The sequence below is a fragment of the Sardina pilchardus genome, chromosome 9 (genome assembly GCF_963854185.1).
Source record: "Sardina pilchardus chromosome 9, fSarPil1.1, whole genome shotgun sequence".
Taxonomy (NCBI): domain Eukaryota; kingdom Metazoa; phylum Chordata; class Actinopteri; order Clupeiformes; family Clupeidae; genus Sardina; species Sardina pilchardus.
The window spans coordinates 6,264,419-6,285,432 of record NC_085002.1 but is presented as its reverse complement, the minus strand read 5'-3'; the positions used below and the strand labels follow the sequence as shown (position 1 = coordinate 6,285,432).

The 21,014-nt window shown below is 39.5% G+C and overlaps 1 protein-coding gene across 1 annotated transcript in view; it reads left to right on the top strand.

The window, feature by feature from the left end:
* The window catches only part of slc6a11a (solute carrier family 6 member 11a), a 29,503-nt gene extending 12,041 nt beyond the window's left edge, over window positions 1-17,462 (top strand). The window contains exons 5-14 of the mRNA XM_062545431.1: window positions 5,898-6,030; window positions 6,587-6,721; window positions 6,814-6,917; window positions 8,602-8,726; window positions 11,032-11,144; window positions 11,246-11,383; window positions 11,488-11,590; window positions 12,223-12,323; window positions 12,653-12,823; window positions 15,860-17,462. Coding sequence (XP_062401415.1) covers window positions 5,898-6,030; window positions 6,587-6,721; window positions 6,814-6,917; window positions 8,602-8,726; window positions 11,032-11,144; window positions 11,246-11,383; window positions 11,488-11,590; window positions 12,223-12,323; window positions 12,653-12,823; window positions 15,860-15,943 — 1,207 coding nt within the window. The 3' untranslated portion in view covers window positions 15,944-17,462. The remainder of the gene's footprint in view (window positions 1-5,897; window positions 6,031-6,586; window positions 6,722-6,813; window positions 6,918-8,601; window positions 8,727-11,031; window positions 11,145-11,245; window positions 11,384-11,487; window positions 11,591-12,222; window positions 12,324-12,652; window positions 12,824-15,859) is intronic.
* The last annotated feature ends 3,552 nt before the right edge of the window (window positions 17,463-21,014 follow it).

Below are 21,014 nucleotides of genomic sequence, written 5' to 3'. Positions count from 1 at the left end.
AGTAATTGCACTCGGATTTGGTCCACTGAAACGGACCAAGTGTGAAGGCGACCTACAGTAAGTGGACAGTGTTTGAGAGCAACCGTTTTCTTTTTACCTACAAGCCATGCCACAAATTAACAGATCAACTATGCTGACTTGCCTGTTACATCTCAAAGCCTAATGCAATCATTTTCATTTGCCTGCTGATGATTAAAGCTGCCCAAAGGGGTATCAAAGGGAATGTGCCACAACAACAATACTCAGGAATATTGCAGAATGATGTATCATTAGCTTTGGAGGACACAATACACATGTGCACTCACACCCTCTCCACGACTGTGGGGACATTTTGTTTGTTTGACGTCACTCCAAGTAAGTCACTTTATGAGAAAACTGGAATGCGGCAAAACATGTATCAACTGTCTGGACTGAAGCTGGAACATTCCATCTTCTAGAAAAGACGCTGAAGACGGCATAGGCTGAAACACGTCCGTCTTGTGACATGCTTTCAATGTAATTAAATGAGTTATAGCTCGAGAGCGCGTTTACTTTTTTGTTTTACCTAATCTTTCATTGTTTACACACACAAACCTTATATTTTACTCAGAGTTGAGCACACCTACTTCTGGCCTATTACATCTTAACTAGATGTACCGCAAAGCGGTACACAATATGACCGCCGCTCAGCACATTCTCCGCAAAAATAAATCACGCGTGTCAATTTGTTTCCATCTCCTACTCCATCCCCTTCTGCAACCTTAAATGAGTGTATGAATGTGTGCTTCTCTGTCTCTGTGTTTTCGCTTGTGAGTGTGTGTGGTGGGGATAATGGTGAGTGTGTGTGTGTGTGTGTGTGTGTGACAGTATCATCCAGCAACCAGCAACCCTTTGCTCAACACCACCATCTATAGGCCGATGGGTGTGCAGTCTCTAAATGTACACATAATTCAATTTATTTAATAGCCCCGTCATGGATGAAATTTCACAAAACTTGGCATACTCCCGGACAGGGCTGTACACTGCGAGCAGGTCGTCGCAAAAACGACTAAAAATATATTAGTGCGAGTACTGATTTCAACCCTTTCATTCGCATTTTGCTCCTAAAATGAATCCACACCAAGTGGATCAAACTTGTATAGTACAATTTTCGCGCATCTGTATACAAATGTCAGAGTTGACAACTCTTACGCACCTGGCTAGACACTCACGGCTTTCAGCATCAACCTCACGCTCTCACACGCAAGAAATGTCTCCAAATCCATTCTTCTTTTTCTTCAATCTGTTCGTTATCAGTTGGTGGCTATGTAGCAATTACCGGTGAAACGGTAAACCATGATAAAACTGTTGACTATAACAATTACCGTGTTCATTTAAAATATTATTATTATCACGGTTGATAGGCTTAACACGGTGTGGAAACCGTGCGTTAATTCCTCCCAGCTTCACCCGAGCTTGGATTTGACATAGGCCTGGTAGACTTCTATGAAACACAAATGGTATCCTACTGATTCTGTTGTGTAAATGATGTATTTAACCACGATTCGGTGTAGGCTACATCTGCTTTCAAGGCGGAACATTTTCATCGCAAATGTGCGCTGTATCATATAGCCGTCTTTTGTTCACATTAAATCCATTCCACTAACGTTATCAGGAGAATACCGTAACGTTTTATTTTGAGCACTGGTTGTCACTCATTGGATATAACAGATATAGGCTACCAAACTCCAAGACAAGTCATGGCAGAGTAAGTTAAGCACCCAGCCAGTTAAACATGACCAAGGAAAAAGTGAACGGACAACTCACAATGGCCGCGTTTCCCAAATGCGATCTTTCTTAAGGACTTAAGAAGGCTCCAAAGAAGGAATCGCTAAGAAGGAGCGCTAAGATACGCGTGTTTCCCAAACGCGTTCTTAACTGCCTTCTTAGGAGAACCTTAAGATCAAGCCAAAGAAGCTTCTAAAGAAGCTCTTAACGAGAGCTGTTCACCTCGGTGGTGCTGAAACTGAATCAATCGATGCCAGGCAAATCGATCACCCACCCCTTTATAAGCGCACAAGTCACACACAGCGCCCCGTGTTCCCCCTACAGGTGCAATTAGGCTACGCATGTATCGTGTGTGCGTGCGTGCGTGCGTGCGTGTGTGTGTGTGTGTGCAGGCCCGGGTGGCTATAATCGGGAGATTCGGGAGGATTCGCGGTGGACCGTTAACGTTTTGGGCCGTTGTGAGCTTAATTATATTGTTTCTGAAGATAATTTGCTGCGCCCTTGCGGCACTTCTGCAGCCTGGGCTGTGCGGTCGCGGCTCCTTACACCTATAGTCTGCCAAAAAACTCAAACTAACTGATCAGGGTGATTATCAATATAGCCTATGCCTATTTTTTTTTATTAGCTCAGGCCATTCATAGCCTATATTAACTCATGCAAAACACATCCCATCTCTCTTATAGATAGTGTGGTAGTAGGCATGTGATGTAGGCTAGTCTACTTTAATATATCCGAGAAGATGTAACCCTCCAGCCCATATGGCCTGCGAGTGGGGTGCACGTACAGTATGCATTATGTAAACCGGACTTTTACATCGCGGACTTTGGCAACGCCTATAGTAGCAGGTGAAGCCTCACTGGATTAGGTTCAGCTGAGTTCAATTACATCTGTTTCCTCTGTGAAATGCCACAGGGTTGTTGATGTTTTTTTGTATGTGAAGCACTATAAACTCATATGCAGATGTGTTGAAAACTTAAACGTGTAATTCAATATTATTTTTCTATGTCTATGTTTCTTGCGCCAGTGGTCCACAGCCACGAGTGCATTGCAACATTGAAAATAGGGCTCGGGAACACGCCTTGCATTCTAGGAATATTGCCGCCATGTTGGTAGCGCACCGAACGTAATATCCATTCATTCAAATGCAGAACACAAGAAGCAGAAATATAGTATTAGCGATTCTTTTCCTCTTGCGATCGTGGGTTGTGCTGTTACACCCCACTACACAGCAACATACGACCAAGAAGGCAAAAACTAAGTAACAGGAACCTACTAATAGGCGGGAGTAAATCCATAGTAATCCATAATAAATTAAGGAGTGAGGCTGCCAATATGGCTGTGCCCGCGAAGTTTTCACGTCATGATCCCGAGCATGATCCTATTGTTTTATTGTTTAAAAAAGTGGAGGATATACATTTTCCTGACGCAGCTTGATCACTAAAGCCTAGAAAAAGGTGCCCCAGCGGCAGGCTATGATCACTGAGCATTTGATCGAGATCGATGGTATTAAGAAGGCTGTTAAGAGTGGGTCAGCTCGATCTTACATTTCCTTCTTAGTGAAAGATCTTCTTAAGCTAAGAGCGACTCTGGGAAACACGTTTTTCTTTCACAGCGTTCTTAAGAGCGCTCCAAAGAAGATTTTAGCGTTAAGAGCTTCTTAAGGTGTTTGGGAAACGCGGCCATTGCCATGCCACGGTAGGCTACCTAAATCATAGAAGTTAACATTGCTGGACACTCATCTTTTCTATCACACCGGAAATATTTGTCTTTACCGTTGTTAGTTTTTTGAACATTCATGTTATTTAATGAAAACATGTATCCGAATGAAACCTGTTCACGTAGGCTACGGTACTTCTTAAAGTGACAGGCACTCAATTAGACCTACACACCACCCCTGTAATATCATTAAAGACAAGTGTAATCAATATGAAGTATTCAAATTACTTTGAATTTTAAGCTATAAGTAATTGTGCAGATCATATAATGCTATGAATTGTTAACAAATGTATACAAATTCTTAAGTCAAAATATGAAACAGAAACCAGACAAGCCATTTTCTGTGTGTATGGAGGGTTTGAGCAGAGACTAGGATTGATCTGTATCCTGTTTAAGGCAATAAGGTTTTCAATGAAATTTCATAGTGCTCCTACATTTTTTTCTGTGCTCCTAATTTTTTTCATTTAGGAGCACTTATGCTCCTAGTGAAAAAGCTAAGCTTACAGCCCTGCTCCCAGAGGATGTCAGGTTAATCATACACATGAAATTTGGCAAAGTTCATAACATCTCATCTTTAGATAGGGGTGATTAAAGCAGTATCATTTTGCATTTTAATTGTTTACCATGAGGCGCAAATCACAAATCATTGGTTATAAGATAAATAAATGCGGGCTCTTGAGACCACATACCATAAACATTTTGTCATCCTCGTTGCCACGGTTCAGGTAGTTATTTAGGAAAATCTGCATTTTTTGGGTTTCGGGGGCACCAGCACGGGTTGAGTGGCCTCCGGGGACCAAACTAAATATTTTCGTCAAAGTCTACAGGGGCTACATGCCCACCAAGTTTCATGTGCCTCTGGGTTATGGTGTCCCGGGAATGTAAAAAAAAAAAAAAAATCAGGAAGTAGGCCTAGATGACGGGGGAAAATAGAAAAACTTTGACAAGCCCTGTATGACCACTAGCAGTCATGTTTTGTGAGCCTGCTCAAACTTCACAACAAATTGGTTGGACCACATTCAAATGTTTGTCGAATCTGACTGATCTGACTGGGCTGAAATCGGGTCAAAATAGCAGTGTCTGCTTGGCATAAGTCAGCACCAATTAGAAGCTCCATACATCATTTTGCGCTTTTATGAAGCCATTATCTAGACTCTCATAGAGAGTATTTTGCAGTATATAACATACACAATAAAGTACTGTGATGCAAAATACAAAGCCATTTTATTCAACCCAATAATACACAAGTTAGCAGAATATTTTGTATTTGAAATTTGAAATACATGTATCAGAAATACTGCCCATCCCTGCCTGGTGCCATGATGACTGGGCAGTTAAAAATGGCAAGAGAGCAAATCTTTTCAGTAAAACAGAAAATTATCCTGCTATACTAATGTATATACAGTATGTCCATCTATCTATCTATCTATCTATCTATCTATTATTAATTAATCTATTAATGCAAGGAACGTCTGTCTGTGTGTCACTCTGTCTGTCTGTCTGTTACACGCATAACTCTCGAACCACTCATCGGACTGACCTAAAATTTGACACAGTCTTGCTAATGGCCTGCGTGAGTGCAGTGCAAAGTTTGGTCGTTTTTGACCAATATCGTTAAATTAAGTCAAATACAATTCTACCGCTCTACTAGCCACTCTCCTTCTCACTATCACTTACTTCAGCATAGAAAAAAAAAAAGCCCGACACACATGAACCCACTCCCCTTCTCACTCTCACTTACTCCAGCATAGGGGGGAAAAAGCCCACACACATGCACTCATGTTGGTAAGCAGGCTGTTAAAGTAACGTAACGTTGCATAGGCTACTCTACATTAACAAACGCGGTTGATGAGGGAAATAAACGTTAACTCTACGAGCGGTTGTCACGTTGCAACTTTGAATAGAACACAACACTACGTTTCATCCAACATGCCAAAACACTCACGTTTGGGAATGACTGTCCCTTGCATAGATGTCGCATAGTGCTGTAAATCAGCACAACTGCATATGTGAATCGACAGCCTCGCACAGGACAGATGTGCTTCCCGAGTGAACATTTGCCCTCATAGCAAGGCTATTCTACACAGTTAGGACACACAAACTACTAACTGCACGGGCCAGATTCTACTACATCATCGCCAATTTAACATGATCTACCTGCATCAACGTAATTGGGCAACAAGTTTCTTGGAAAACAATGTTTGTACGGGCACTGCACTAGTAATATGAAAAAACAACAACACAAAACTACTGTTTCAAAAATTGTAGCCTACATTAATTGAACTGGTGAGGCTGTAGCCTACAGGTCTGCAAGGTCTATGAGGTGGAAAATGATAGAATTTAAAAATGATCGTAATTACTATATTAATAGTCAGGGTCATTAAGCAAGAACTGGGGAGACTTTTGAAGCTTTTGTTTTGTGATTTTGCACACAGGTACAGAGTTCTGAAACTTTCCAGTGGAATAGACCAACTTGGAAGTGTAAACTGGGATCTCGCTCTTTGTCTTCTCTTGGCCTGGATCGTCATTTATTTCTGTATCTGGAAAGGAATCAAGTCCAGTGGCAAGGTACTGTGGTACACCTAACCATTTGTAAAACTCTCTTAATTGTGTGTCTGTCTTATGCTAATTTATTTGTTGTACTATGTTAAATGTTCTGTATCAGTGCCTGTAACTACCGGCACAGGTATGTCTTAGTGTACCCTCTATGGAGGCTATTTTATTTTTTTATTATATGTTTTATGTGGGCATGACGGAGTGCACAGCAATGTAATTTCCATGTAAATGGATGAAATAAACCTTGACTTGACTTGACTTGACTTGACTTGCAAAGACTACTCACCTTGATACAGTCTTGGGGAAGCTAGTTGGTCAGCCACAAGTTTAACCCGAGGCCCATTTCTTTCAAATTTAATGTCATGTGCTGCTAGTGTAAGGTTTCATTATTATTTTATCACGAGTTTTGTTATGCCTCTAAGGATGCAGTTTTTGGGATCATGAGCCATCAGGGTTTGTCTTGCTAGTACTCGTCATACTGCCTTCCCTCAGAGAAAGCATGCATTTTTGTGAAACCGCAAAATTACCTAACTCATCCTAAATGGTTTTGTCCCATTTCTGTGAGCAGATTGCATATTTCACAGCCACATTCCCCTATGTCATGATGTTGGTGCTGTTTGTCCGTGGTGTCACTCTGCCTGGAGCTCTGGATGGCATCTTTTTTTACTTGAACCCAGTCCCAGAACGACTAGCAGATCCACAGGTAAGCAAGCTAAGAGATGGAGTGGTCTAGGATGTCTCATTGCCTGTCCCATCATCATGCATACTCATTTGGTCTTGGTCCTCCTTTCCAAGGTTTGGATGGATGCTGGGACCCAAATATTCTTCTCTTACGCCATATGCCTTGGGTACCTGACCTCCCTGGGGAGTTACAACAAATACAACAATGATTGTTACAAGTGAGTAATTAGCAAGTACATCATGCAAAAACTCATACTATGGACTATGCATTTACACTGGCAGGGCTTGATGCACAGTTCCGATTTTGCCTATATCTGATTGTTTAGACCTGTTTAGACCTTCCGTCTGTTTGTTTACGTCTACTTTTCAAAGTGACCTACTGTGATATACCTGTGTTCACAAGTCTACTAAAATGCTTAACAGCAACCCGCAGGCATAAAAGGGGGTTTGGTTACAAAAATGAAGTGCCACTGCAAATGCAAATATATGTTTTCACAGATTTATTGCAGACAGTTAATTTAATCTATTTGAGGTGGAAATTATTTTAATGTGTGTTTGCAATCAGTGACCCAAGGCTTTGGAAGCCAAACCATGAATAAGTTGCCCATGTCTGACAGAGTATTTAGGTTTATGTAAGGTTTCTTGAATTTCCCCTTGGGGATCAATAAAGTATCTATCTATCTATCTATCTATCTATCTATCTATCTATCATGTACAGTAGAAGTGGTGAACAAGTGTTGCCCAGAATGATGGGGGCAAACAGATAAGAACAAATGGATCGAACAAATAGATAAGAGGTGTTCGAGTTGCTTTGTTTTGACACAAAAATAAGAGAGATGCAACTCTATATGTACATTATGCTCACAGTGATCAGACAGTTAAATCATTTGGTCAGGTCAGGTCACTGAAGACTTGTTGATCAGGTCTGATATGTCAGGTCCTGTTGATTTAGCGTGTCATTGTGATCTAGACATTGTTTGTGTTCCCTCCACCTCTGATCAAGAGCACAGCCATAATAGAGTCTTTACTGTAATAACACTTTGGAAAATAACTGGGATATGCATGCAGAGATACTGTATATACCCTACACTATCATCAACTCTTCCTCTGTAGAGGTATTTTTGTAGAAGTGTTTTGCTATTTCCTTTGAAACATTTTTAAAACATTTTTAAGATTATTAAGATAATATCAGCAATTTGTTGTGAATTTGATTTAAGTACTTCTGTGATTTGACATTATTTGCAGAAATAATAATAAAAAAGGGGTAGTAACACAAGAGCTTCTTCAGCTTGGAAATTGAGAGGGATGTTCATTTACACTGCACCAGGGTCAATAACAGTCTTGTAAAGCATGGTCATGGACATCTGAACTTAATTTGTTCTGTTGACCAGGTCAGATATGCGCTGTCGTGTTGATATAGCTTTTCATTGTGGTGGACACACTGTTTATATTTCCTTCCCCCTCCAGTCAAGCCTGCAAGCCCACAAGGGTCTTTGCTGTAATAACACTATTGCATGGAAAATAACTGGCATATGCATGCAGAGAATTAGTAAAGATTCCATGACATGATTTTTAGAATCTCACCTTTTTTAAATGTTATATTGAGTGAGCAGAGAGGTCATACTGTGAATGTAGGTGTATTGAAAGGTTAACTGGCATACATTCACATAGCAAGCTGTTGCTCACCCAAGCAGGAGGAATTGATGGCATGTTGCTGAGTGGTTAGTCTGGAAGTGGTTAGAACAGACTTTATCACAGAAACCTTGTGCCTAAAGGCCTATATTTTGATTCAGTACAGACACAAATTGAGAAAACTCTGATATAGAGCAATCATATTTTGTACTAAAATATGTTCTACAGTTGAAATAAAACCATGCACTTCGATTTTGTCATGTGTTCCAGAGATTCATTCTACCTTTGCATCTTGAACAGTGGAACCAGCTTTATATCGGGTTTTGCTATTTTCTCTGTACTGGGGCACATGGCTAAGGTGCAAGGTGTTGATATCTCTGTAGTAGCAGAGTCAGGTAAGACTTTAAATTACCTCTTCTGATCATCTCTTGATCATATCTCAGCATCATGTTTTTTTTCTGTTGAAATAATCATCAGGGGCCTATACTACAAAGCAAGTTCAACATTCACAGGGTATCTTTTCATCCGCTGCCTTAGTAAACGCTAACAAATACATGCATTAGCAAATGTCACAACGGTGGTTATCAACTTAACAGAACCAGTCCCAATCTAGCTATGACCATGTTCATGTTAAAGAGACCCTATGCAACTTTTTCATAGTCATAAAATCGCTTAGAAATCGTTGTTTTGCTTGTCTGACCAGTTTTATCGAAAACAGTCACATTTCCTCCCGCCCCTAGTGTCCCTCTCCGCTATTACAACCTTGCAACTTTCTGATAAACGATCGTTTGCTGTTTACATCTGGAAGTCAGAGACGCGAAAGGAACAAGAAGAACCACACTTGCAATTTATATATTTATATATAGCCTATATATGTATAAATATACACGCTAAAGCTGTCGGGGAAGCTCTGCAGAGAAATATGGAAGTATAAAACGAGCGAAAACGAAAAACGAAACCGAAACCAGAGATGAAATCGCCAATCCTGCATTATTCCTCTTTAAAGGGGTGGCACCACATGAATGATAACAAACATGGAGAGGACTAGAGAATAACACTCTTTAACAAATGTGAAGGGTTAGAATATACAAGCAACAGAGTTGTTGCAACCTAGTCCAGTCAGAAAAGCTGGCAAAAAATGGCAAGATAATAGGATTCTAAATCAAAAATATCACTGCCCCATCACTAAGGCACGAGTGTAATTACAAATTATGTGAAAATTATTATTCTTTTCATTAAGTTATTGGGTTTTTCAGATGTGTCAATAATAGTGCATGTTCGGCCGCAACCAGGGGTCCCAGGGTTTTTCTTTGAATGATGACATTTTCCAAAGATAATTGATTGGTCAGTGGTTGGTGTTAGCCTATTACGTGCAGAGGCAGTTTGAAAGACAACTGTTCATCCCACCTTCAGGCTTCAGCTCTGTGAATGGTCCGACCCCAGACTATACATTTCTGTTTGTTTGGCTTGCCAGGCTAGTGTAGGCCTATATTTGAACAGAATCTGGTTTGGTTCTTACCAGGCGTTTATCTCCTGAAATATACGAGTTTAGTGCTGGCCCATTGGTTCGCCTATTCCACTGTAGCTCCAAGCGGTTAAGGCGCTGTTTCATAGTGGTGAAGTTCCTGCTAACTTCACCGCGCTGCGTGCGCGGGGGGAGGGGGAGCTGTGAAATGATGGTAGAGGGTAAAGAATACTATTGGCTGGAGTTTTTCTAGCCCTGCCCGTTCCATAGATGATTGACGTGTTTCATTGCCATTTCAGTGCTTCCAACTCAGTGGCTGTAAGTGGGTTAGGAATAGGATTTCAAGTGATTTTGCAAAAATGGCCAAAAAAGCTAATTCCATACCCTACCTTTAATTATAAATTGCTTTAGTCACTGAAGACTGGTCACTGAACCATGGGATGAAATATGCTACCTGTGCTTGTATGTGAAGATGCCATGTAGCCCAAGGCACAGTTGATATGTGCATGCTTTGTCAAATGTCTGAGTCATTAATATGGAAAGCAAATTCATTATCCTGGAGTGTAAATACATTATAATACCACCCAATGTTGGAGACAATGCAGAAATGTACTGATTTCAAAACTGGAACACTATACTATTGGATTCGGTATGCTATAAGATTCTGTTGGTTTTGGTATGTAGATACAGTATACAGTATGTCATGGGGTGAGCGAAGTTTGTGAGCTATTCAACTAGGCTAAGTGAAATGGGTGTGGAGATGGAGATGAATGCAGAATGTGAATATGGTTTTGATGTCAGCTCAGAGCGTTTTCTGACAAACTGCTTATCACAACAAATACAGTAGCAACTAGCAACATTGAATTTGATATCTGTGCCATGGGATGTCTTAGAGCAATGCAACCATAAAATAAAGAATTTGTAACCAAAGCTCATGCCGTGATCATTTCATGATTTAAAATGCATATGCAATTAGTATTAAAATAGCTTTAAGGACAGTTTGACGTAATCAGGAAAAGTGGTAGGAACATGACGTCCCCCCCATCCCCACCATAAATGACACCCATGCTGGTAACCACCGTTGTGAACATTTCATTTAAATGACCTGAAATGACCTGGCTAACTCTAAAAGTCCAGCTTTGTAGTACAGGCTCCAGGTCATGTGCATTGCTGGTTGCATTGGAGGTTGTTTTTGTTTTGTGTCACATACACATTCCTACCCCTTACCTACATAGGTCCTGGGCTAGTGTTTATAGTTTACCCTCAGGCTGTGACCTTGCTGCCCTGGCCACAACTCTGGGCCATTTGTTTCTTCACCATGATCCTCCTTTTGGGTGTGGACAGCCAGGTCAGGACCATCATATTTAGGCCCTCTCAGTGATCTTACATCTCCCTTCCCCAATATCAATGTACACCGTCCCTGTTCTTTGTCTGTCTTGTGATTTGTAGTTTGCCGGATTAGAGAGCTTCATGACATCGGTGACAGACAGGTTTCCTACCGTACTCAGGCATGGCTGGCACAGGCAGCTCTTCCTATTGGGACTGTGCTCTTTCTGCTTCCTGATTGGCCTATTTATGGTCACTGAGGTGACATTCTTTGTCTTTATCGAAGGTTCTAAGACGAATGCACGTGTGCTGATGTGGTCACTTTGTTGCGAGAGACATTGACCTTTTTCCCCTTTTTCCTACAGAGTGGGCTTTATATTCTGCTGCTGTTTGACCACTATGTCTGTAGTGGAGCCACGCTGCTCTTTCTGGCCATTTGCCAGTCTGTTACTGTAGGCTGGATTTATGGTAAGCATGGTTTGGTTTTTACCATCCAGATTTTTTTTTTTTTACAGAGCTTTGCCAAGATTATATCCAGTTTTACTGGAAGTAGAAATGCCAACTCATCTCAGTCCACCTTCAAATTGTCAAAATTACATTCACTGATCATGTCAAGATTTCTCTTCATAAATTGTATTCACAAAATACGTCCTTTAACTATATTAGAACTTTGTTGTAACAAAAAAATCATTTTTAAAGCAACACTAAAGAGTTTTTTGTACCTAAAAATATTGTTTTCAAAATCATTTCAGTGGTTCATCGACTGGTAACAGGGTAAATGGCACTTCTGCATTCGCTTCACGGCCCTCTATTGGCTATAACCGCACTATGTAAGTTTGGGTAGCAGATCTGTAGTTGAATGGAATGAGACATTAGAAACTACTAATTTGACCTGCTTCGATGTCGCAATAGCCTACATCACACTTTCATAATCTCATGTAACATACTCTACCTTGTCTGTGGACATCGTTATTTTGCGTGTAGAGTGCGTGCGTGCGACAGAGGAAAAGTGCTTTAGTGTTGCTTTAAGAATCTACCTGGTGAGCCACTGTCACTGTTATTGATCCTCACCTTGCAGTTCAATCTATCTTCTGCCTAAGGTGCCGAGCGCTTCTATGAGAACATTGAGGATATGATTGGCTACAGGCCATCGGTCCTTATTAAGTACTGTTGGCGCTATGTCACCCCAACTATTTGCACAGTGAGTTTGCTCCCCGCCACCTTCACCCACCAGTAAATTCTCCTTTCATTCACTGCATGATGGAATGGAATATTTTACTAAAATGTATTTTGATCATTTTCAGACTTCATATTCATCACAGTTTGTTGTACTTTGGACAAAGCATGTCCTCTTTACTGGAAATGTGGTTTATGGGGGAGTTCACACCATAAAGACAGATAATAGATAATGCTTATGTTGCCCTCCTGCAGTCTCATGTAGTATAGATTACATACATGTTGTAACATATACTTCTTTTTAAACTAATAAAGAATCACGGGAAACTATGAACTGCTGTTTCCTTTTCGAAGGGAACGTTTGTTTTCTCATTATTAAAGTATAGCCCCCTGAAGTTCAACAACACCTACATCTATCCATGGTGGGCATATGGTTTCGGTTGGTTTCTGACTGCTTCATCGCTCTGTTGGATCCCCCTGACAATGGTCTACAGACTCTACTATGCGAAAGGAACATTTCTGCAGGTAAATCAATCCAGAAAAACAAAACTACTGAAGCATTTGTGAGGATTGCTTTTTAGTGGTGTTGGATGGCAGTGTTTTAGTGTTGTACTGTGACATGTAATTTCCTAGATCTATCAAAAAGTTGTCTTTCTGCAGTGTCTTGTCATTATGAGGAGAGATGTCTACCATTTGGTGAGGTGGAGCCAGTAAGACTTTTTAAGCAACCTGTTTTGGTTTCATTTTAAGGTTAAACTACGTAGTACATTTCTGCATTTACATGACCTCACTGCAACAGTGTCTATCTTGTTATAGTTTTTTTCAATCGCTAACAAGCATTTGTCCATTCATTTGACACACTTTCAAAACTCTAAACACAGACTCTCACCTACAAAACACAATTGGCCAAATGGATCATTTTCCTCTCAAAAGCACATTCCGTGTTGTTACACCACATTTTGTTACATATACACTAACTCGTCATTTCTCTGCACACACTAACTTTACCAAAACACTGGAAACCTGACTTAAAATTACGTTATTTTGTCAAAGAATGAAGCTTGATACATGCAGTCAATCAGAGTACACTAGGTTTCAAAATACTGGCTACTGTTGACATTACAAAAACGGCATAGACTTTTATGTTTCAGTTTTACAGGTTTTTGCATGCAAAACATGCAATCCAGCATTTTTACACTACATTTCTTGGGACCTGCATGTCCAGATGTCAAATGCATTTCAGTAAAAAGCAAATCTTCTTCTTCTTTTTTTTTTTTTTACTGTTCACTATGATAGAACAGAAAACGTTTTACAGCATTGCAGTGAACAAAATATCCATGAAACACAAGAGCATTCTGAACAAAAGACAACAGCAAAAAGCCCAGATAAAAAGGGGGTGAACAAAAAAAAGCACAATATTACTGTGTCTAATCTCTAGCTCCTCTCAGTGCTCCTGCACCTCTCACTGCATCTCTCACTGGGCCTGCTGTTCTCCCTGGGCCCCTTACTCTTACTCTTCCTCCTCCAGACATTACAGTATTTGTCTTTTTTCTGTTTCTGCTTCCAAAAACATCACCTCCTCTTTTTACTGTGTAAGTGTCAATGTAATAGAGAGAAATAACCCCTGCCACTGAGTCTAAGATAGACTGGAATCAGCTGTGGTTGGCCCAATTTACCCAACATAAATCGTCTGTGTGTCGATTATTCGATTGTTTGTTTATTATCAGCTGAGATATATTGCTTTTGAATTGATAACATTGCAGAAGCAGAGGTTTTTATACTATATCTAAGGTTTGGAATATTGTTTTAACTATTGTGGGATGTTGTGTGTTAACATTCGAAAATAATACAAAAACAATCCATTATTTTGTTGGGAGGTATAGTTTGTCTGTTAAGAAAATGTAAGCATTGTGAAAATGTATTCACTGACTGCATACTGTGTGAGAACAACATGAAATGTGTGAATGGTATGGCCACAAAAGACCGATGCTGTGCTAACTGTGTTTAGAGTTTTGAAAATGTGTCAACTGAATGGACAAACGCTTGCTAGCGATTGAAAAAAACTGTAACTTAAAGGAACAGATCTGTACCTGAGAGTATAATATTGTACCCCACGTGTACCTTTATTTCTCACAGTGTACTGTGACAATATTTACACTGCACTTCCTGTAGGCCTAGTGAACAGTAAAAAAAAAAAAAAAAGCTTTGCTTTTTACTGGAATGCATTTGAATGTGAACATTACATCTGGACATACAGTTCCCAAGAAATTTAGTGTAAAAATGCTGGATTGCATGTTTTGCATGCAAATACCTGTAAAACTGAAACATAAAAGTCTATGCAGTTTTTGTAACGTCAACAGTAGCCAGTATTTTGAAACCTAGTGTAGGATACTCTGATTGACTGCATGTATCTTGTGAAGTGAAAACAAGCTTCATTCTTTGACAATCAGGTTTCCAGTGTTTTGGTAAAGTTAGTGTGTGCAGAGAAATGACGAGTTAGTGTATATGTAACAAAATGTGGTGTAACAACATGGAATGTGCTTTTGAGAGGAAAATTATCCATTTGGACAAATGTGTTTTGTAAGTGAGAGTCTGTGTTTAGAGTTTTGAACATGTGTCAAATGAATGGACAAACGCTTGTTAGCGATTGAAAAAAACTGTAACTCATCTGGGCTAAAGAGGAGAGGGACTACCCAAGTATCCAACCTATCCAACTTGTTTTAGTGCCCAGTTCAAAACCCAACACCTATGATGTGTAGAGGTGCATTAGTGCCTACAGCATGGGCATCTGGCAAATCAATTGTCAATGATGTATACAGGTTTTGCGCAACATATACTGCCATCCAGGCAATGTCTTTTCCAGGGAAGACTTTGAACATTTCAGGAGAACAATGCCAAAATGAATTCTGCACATATTTAAACAGTATTTTTCCACAGAGGAAGAGTTCAGGTGCTAAAATGGTCTGTTTGCAGTCGTGGAATGAAAACATGATTAAGAATACCCATATTGTTGACCAACTGAAATCCTACTGTATATCGGACATGAATGGAACAACATTTTATTTTCAAAACTCTAGCAACTGGCCTCCACAGTTTCTAAACATTTACAGAATTGTGGTAAATGAAGAGGTGGAGCAGCACAGTGCTTAACATTCCCAATCTTTTTTGATACGTTGCTTGCACCAAATTCAAAATGAACAGATTTTTAATTACATTTCAACGTTTGATATGTTGTCTATGTCATTTTTCCTGCTAAATATGGGTTTACGAGATCACATTCTATTTTAATTTACATTTTACACAACGCCCCAACTGTTTCATGGTGTTGTACCTACAGAACCATAAGTTTCCTTTCAAAGACAATTTCAAACTCCAATTGGTTGATATACAGGGAATTGTTAATTATCTTAACATAATAAGATTAACAGGTCCTTACTGTGTCTGCCACAATGGAGATGGGCCTGACATGATCGAATTGGCATCCAGAGAATTGTGCAGCTACATTCTTCAACTTGCATAAACTTGTGAATGTGAATCATACACTTTTTGTCTCCAAAACAGCGCCTTCAGTTTCTCTCCAGCCCAGCAGATGATCTGCCCATGGCCAAGAGAGAGACAGAAAGACTGCATCTCTCTACGTTGTGAAAAAAGATCACTCATCATATCAAGTGCATTTCATCAGAATAAGAGTGAACCCGCATATCTTTGTTTTTTTCCTTGTGTTAAAGGAATATTGAATGTTGCCAAAGACACGGGGCTCTAATTTAAATGAATTAAATCATTCCATAAATAAAGTGTCATGAACTAAAGCTAATTTGTGGCGAGTGGGAGCATTGAGCAGGTCAAATGATTGTGCGCAAATGATTGTGCTTATAGAATCTTGAAAATTAGATTTTGCTTCATTATTAATTACGTTTTAGCTAGACTTTACACTTTGCCAGTGATTTAAATGTGCCTCCCATGGTGTGCAAGGAAGGACTCTTTTGCATTCTTTGTCGAAATCATCTAATGTCAGCTGGGTGTACTGATTAACAGTCTCCTTGTCAATGTTGGGATACTTAAACACAGACTCTTCTGATAGATAAGAGACACTGGCAAATCATTTTGTGAAGCCATACTCTCTCCATATGCAGATACAGTGATGAAGCTTTGTTTTGGATTGATTGATTTAGATAAGGCCATGTCCACTTGTTGCCAGGTTTTATAATATAGATGAAAGATGATTTTATTATAGAAGTTTGTACTGTATTTTGGCCTGTCATCCACATTAAAACTGTTTTCGGCCTCTGAAACAACCAGTGGAGATATTTGAAAACTCAGTTTAGATATTTTCGTGTGGATAGTGGAAAACGTGGGAGTTTTTGGATTGTGACGACGACTGGTTTTGCGTATCCGTGTAAATTGAATTTTAAAAATACCCGGCTACTTGTAGATGTGGCCTATACATAGGAATGCATTTATTTTCTTCATTCTTCTTTCCAGTTAGAGCATGATATGATTCTGATTCATTGGGATATATAGGGCATTGCGGTACATACATGCTTTTTTTGCGGTTGACACACAATGCGGTTAATACACAGGGAATGACTGTAGGCCTGCTTCACTCCTTATTTTAAAGCTCCATAATATATAAGCTCCGTTTTTTTTTTTTTTTTTTTTTTTTTTTACTTCTTGCAACTTGGGGTGGTTTGGGTCTTTTTTTCATAGTTTACATTTTCAAACATTTTTATATTTTGTATTGTAAACATGAGGGTAAAATGTATCTTCTAATAAATGTCTTGATATTTGCAGTACATATTTTCTTATCAATGAAAGGGTTTACAAAAACAATGATAGAATGCCACAAAGAAATGACCAAGACAAGGTCAAGGGTCAATCTCTTGTCTTTCTCAGGTCCTTGGCTTTCGGCAACCTAAAATACTAGGTCCACCCCCATCAACTGAACCTTTAGCTGTTCTTCACTGTCGATCAGAGCCAATATCACCTGCGGATTAAAACACCACCTTCTAAATACCTCAAGGGTACTCTTCAGCATGTTGGATATTGCTAGTGTAGTTTACTGTACGTATACTAGTGGGGCATGAGATGTGATCATTAAAGTCGGTTCAAATGTAACCTATGTTATTTTACAAATAAAGCATCCAAGTGATACCATGATACTGCAGGCAGTGTTCTAATTGTCCAATCAATTATGGAAATACTAAAACAAGTCCACAACCCATAACGACGGAGACCATAAACAAGGCAAGAACTTTTTGTATTGATATGACTATTCCTGTAGCAATTTATAGCACAATAGGTACTGACATGTTGAAAGCTATGTTGAACGCTTTGTTGAAAATCATCCATTTGCACAACAACTGAACACACCCCTCAAATGAGTCAGACCCATCATGGGCAGGAGAAGATACAGACAGTACCAACAAAAAGGCAGGGATCAGAAGTAGTTCACCACCCACCAGACAAAAAATAAATAGCCACCTGACATCCAATCAAAAAAATAGCATTCATGTTATCCAGGTAAAATTCCTAAAATAGATTATCCCTGTTATTAATGCACAAACACAAAGTTGAAAGTGAAAGAGCCAGATCGGAGGAAACCTCAGTTTGTTCATTTAGGTTTTTATCTAACTTACTTAACTAAATTACTTGCCTGATCATCAGCATTGCCATGGGAACACTACATTTCATTGTAATATTGCCTGTATTGATCAGGGGTGCATGTGGACCCCTCCTGGCCCATAGACTAATCACAAACTAGCCTACTGCTGCGCTGCGCTTTTCGTCATGACATTGTGAACAGTGTTTTATCCAATGCACTCTATTGATCCTTGATTACTGAAAAATACAACAAAAACAAGATATAGCATGTAGATACCTTACAATGACAATTTAGGCCACCTGTGTCTCAAAGGATTACTTGTCAGGTACTGACATGTTGAAAGCTATGTTGAAAATCATCCATTTGCACAACCTTCAAATGAGTCAGACCCATGATGGGCAGGTGAAGATACAGGCAGTGGCAACAAAAAGGATGGCAACTGATGAACTTGGAACATTAAATTGTTTGTCAACTTGTCATCCACGAAATTACAAAGTAATACCAGTTTTTTTGGAACAATGTATATAGACTCATTCAAAATATAGACTAGCCTAAACAACTTAAAGGAGTTAAATTTGTTTGCATAAAATGGATGTAAATAACCAGTACTTGAAGTGGGCTGGAATGCAGTTATACATTTTTGCACTTACACTTCATCTTGAGTTCCCAAACATTGCCTGCATAATGAATTAATAATTCATTTGAATTTCACTGCGAAACTTGCTATAGGTGATTGTTGAAGACCAGTAACCACTCGGTGAGCTGCACATTTTTAAAAACGAATGTTTAGGGGTGTTTTAAGGACAGAATAGACCATGCACAAAGCGAGCAATGTTAAAGAGCTCCATTCTAAAGCTGCCAAATTCCACAAACAGGCTCAATCGTCGAAATGTAGTTGTCTAACACTCGTTTTCATGCTATAGGCAGAAAACGGGCTTAAAGTGTAAAATACCGACTAATTCCTTTAAAGATGGCAAATGGGCTCTGCATCAGCCCCAGCCATGCTGATTTAAAACACTATATGGCTGTTGAGCCATCTCAAACAATTTCAACTTCTTATGAATATGGGAATTTTGACAACATTATCATCAGCACTGGTGAATGAGTTAGTTTCATCACAGTTCATCAGATCATTTAAGCTGCTTTCACATGCCATTAACATCAGCTCAAGACTGTAGAACTGTGGGTGTTGTAATATTGTTCCAAAGCCCTGCTCTTCCCCTCTTTGTGTTTTACAATCTGATGACATTGATTATGGGAGGAATACATAACTATACAACCATGACTATAATGATTACGAACAAAAAGCTATGCGCTGCTATAGAAATAAAAGGACAAGTCTTACAAGTTGTATATTTATGTGGAAACATAACCCCTTTTGGGTGTGGCCATTATGACCATAGTTCAATGTGAGTGTGTAAACAGTATTAAAGCCAAAAACAACTGCACCCCAGACTAAGCTATGACACTTACTGGATAAGTCCTTATTTCCTGTTTGCGCCTCTCCTCACTCTACCATGCCACCTTCTATTGCTGCCCAGTTGGCATCTTATGCACTCTCTCTCTTTTTCGCTGCTACTCTGAAAGCACCAAAGTGATAACACAACAAATATCATCCATAAAAAAACTTTCTTGCATGATGTTCAGGAATGGACAACTAGTCATTTCTGATCTAAATGGCAAATCAAGAGTTATTGACTAATCTAGTGCAGTATTTTGCAGAATGATTTACAGATTGACTTGTTTTCCAGATGACTTGCAGATTGACATGTTTGTTCCATCTTCATGCAAATTAAGGCCTTATTTGGTGCATTTAGCAATGTATTATTAGTCTCCACAATTACAATTCCAGTACAAAAAATAGAAGAAATTTACTGACATCGGACTTAGACATCACTGTAGTATTCATGAATAAACCTGCCTATCAGATTTGCCATTTTTCCTGTTCATCCAGCCATTCTGTGAGTCTGGTGATAAAACTTTTAGCTCCAGCCTAGCATAGATCATTGAATCGGTTTAGATAGACCATTAGCATCTCGCCTGCTACACACTTAAAAGTGACTAAGATTGCTGGTCATTTTCCCATTTAAAACTTGTCTCTTCCCAAGTTAGAATAAGTCAAACCGGAAATTAAACTTGCCGATTTTCTAGGCTGATTTGACATGGAACTACACTCTCATTCCAGTGTAATAATCAAGGAACGTTGCAAACGAAATGGGCAAACGTAATGGGCGCAGTGAAAAACTCTGGCCAGAGTGGAGATTTTGGGAAAATCTTGGATACATGTTTGCATGTAAACTGAGAAAAATGGAGCTTTAGGCCGTGTCCAAAAGTCAAGGGCGCACGCTGGATAGTACCGTTCTTTCCAGTAGCGTCTCAGTTAGCTTGCTCTTCAGTATGTGTCCTTACATTTGGACAGCACAAACTAGTTGGCGTCACCTGACTCGGGGAGGGGGGGGTGTTGCTTGACGATTTGCATGATGTGTGGAGATTGACCTTTGGTTTTTGTTCAATAACTTTATAAATATTTTACTTCTATAATTTTGTCAGTTAGAAAGAGCTCATCAAGAGCTTTCAACTCAATTTTGACCAAAATGTCACTTACGCCCTTTTGCTTCTCAGCCGACCAGTTACACAGGTCATGTAAACAAAGATGTGAGATCTTTTTTTAAAGCCAACCCATGTGTCAAAGCCAAGTTCAATGCCTTTGGAAATATACAATTCTTAACCACTCCTGTTTTCAGACATAGTTTGGTATTTTACACTTTAAGCCCATTTTCTGTATTGCTAGAATGCAAACGAGTGGTTGACACCGAAATCTTGAAGATTGGTCCTGTTGCTGCAATTTGCCTGCTTTAGGGTGTTCTCTGAATGGCTTCAGCATTGCTCACTATGGGCCAGAACAATTAGCCCTTTTCACGGTGATGTCAGACGAATCGTTGCTGGGTATCCTCCGGCATGTCTAGCCGCCAAATACTACAGAAGAAGAAGAAGAAGAAGTATTCATGGGTTTCATCAGGTCCCTTTCTACAGGTGTATACAATCAAGCACCATGCAGTCTGCATTGATAATCAAGGTGCTTGATTGTATACACCTGTGGAAAGGGACCTGATG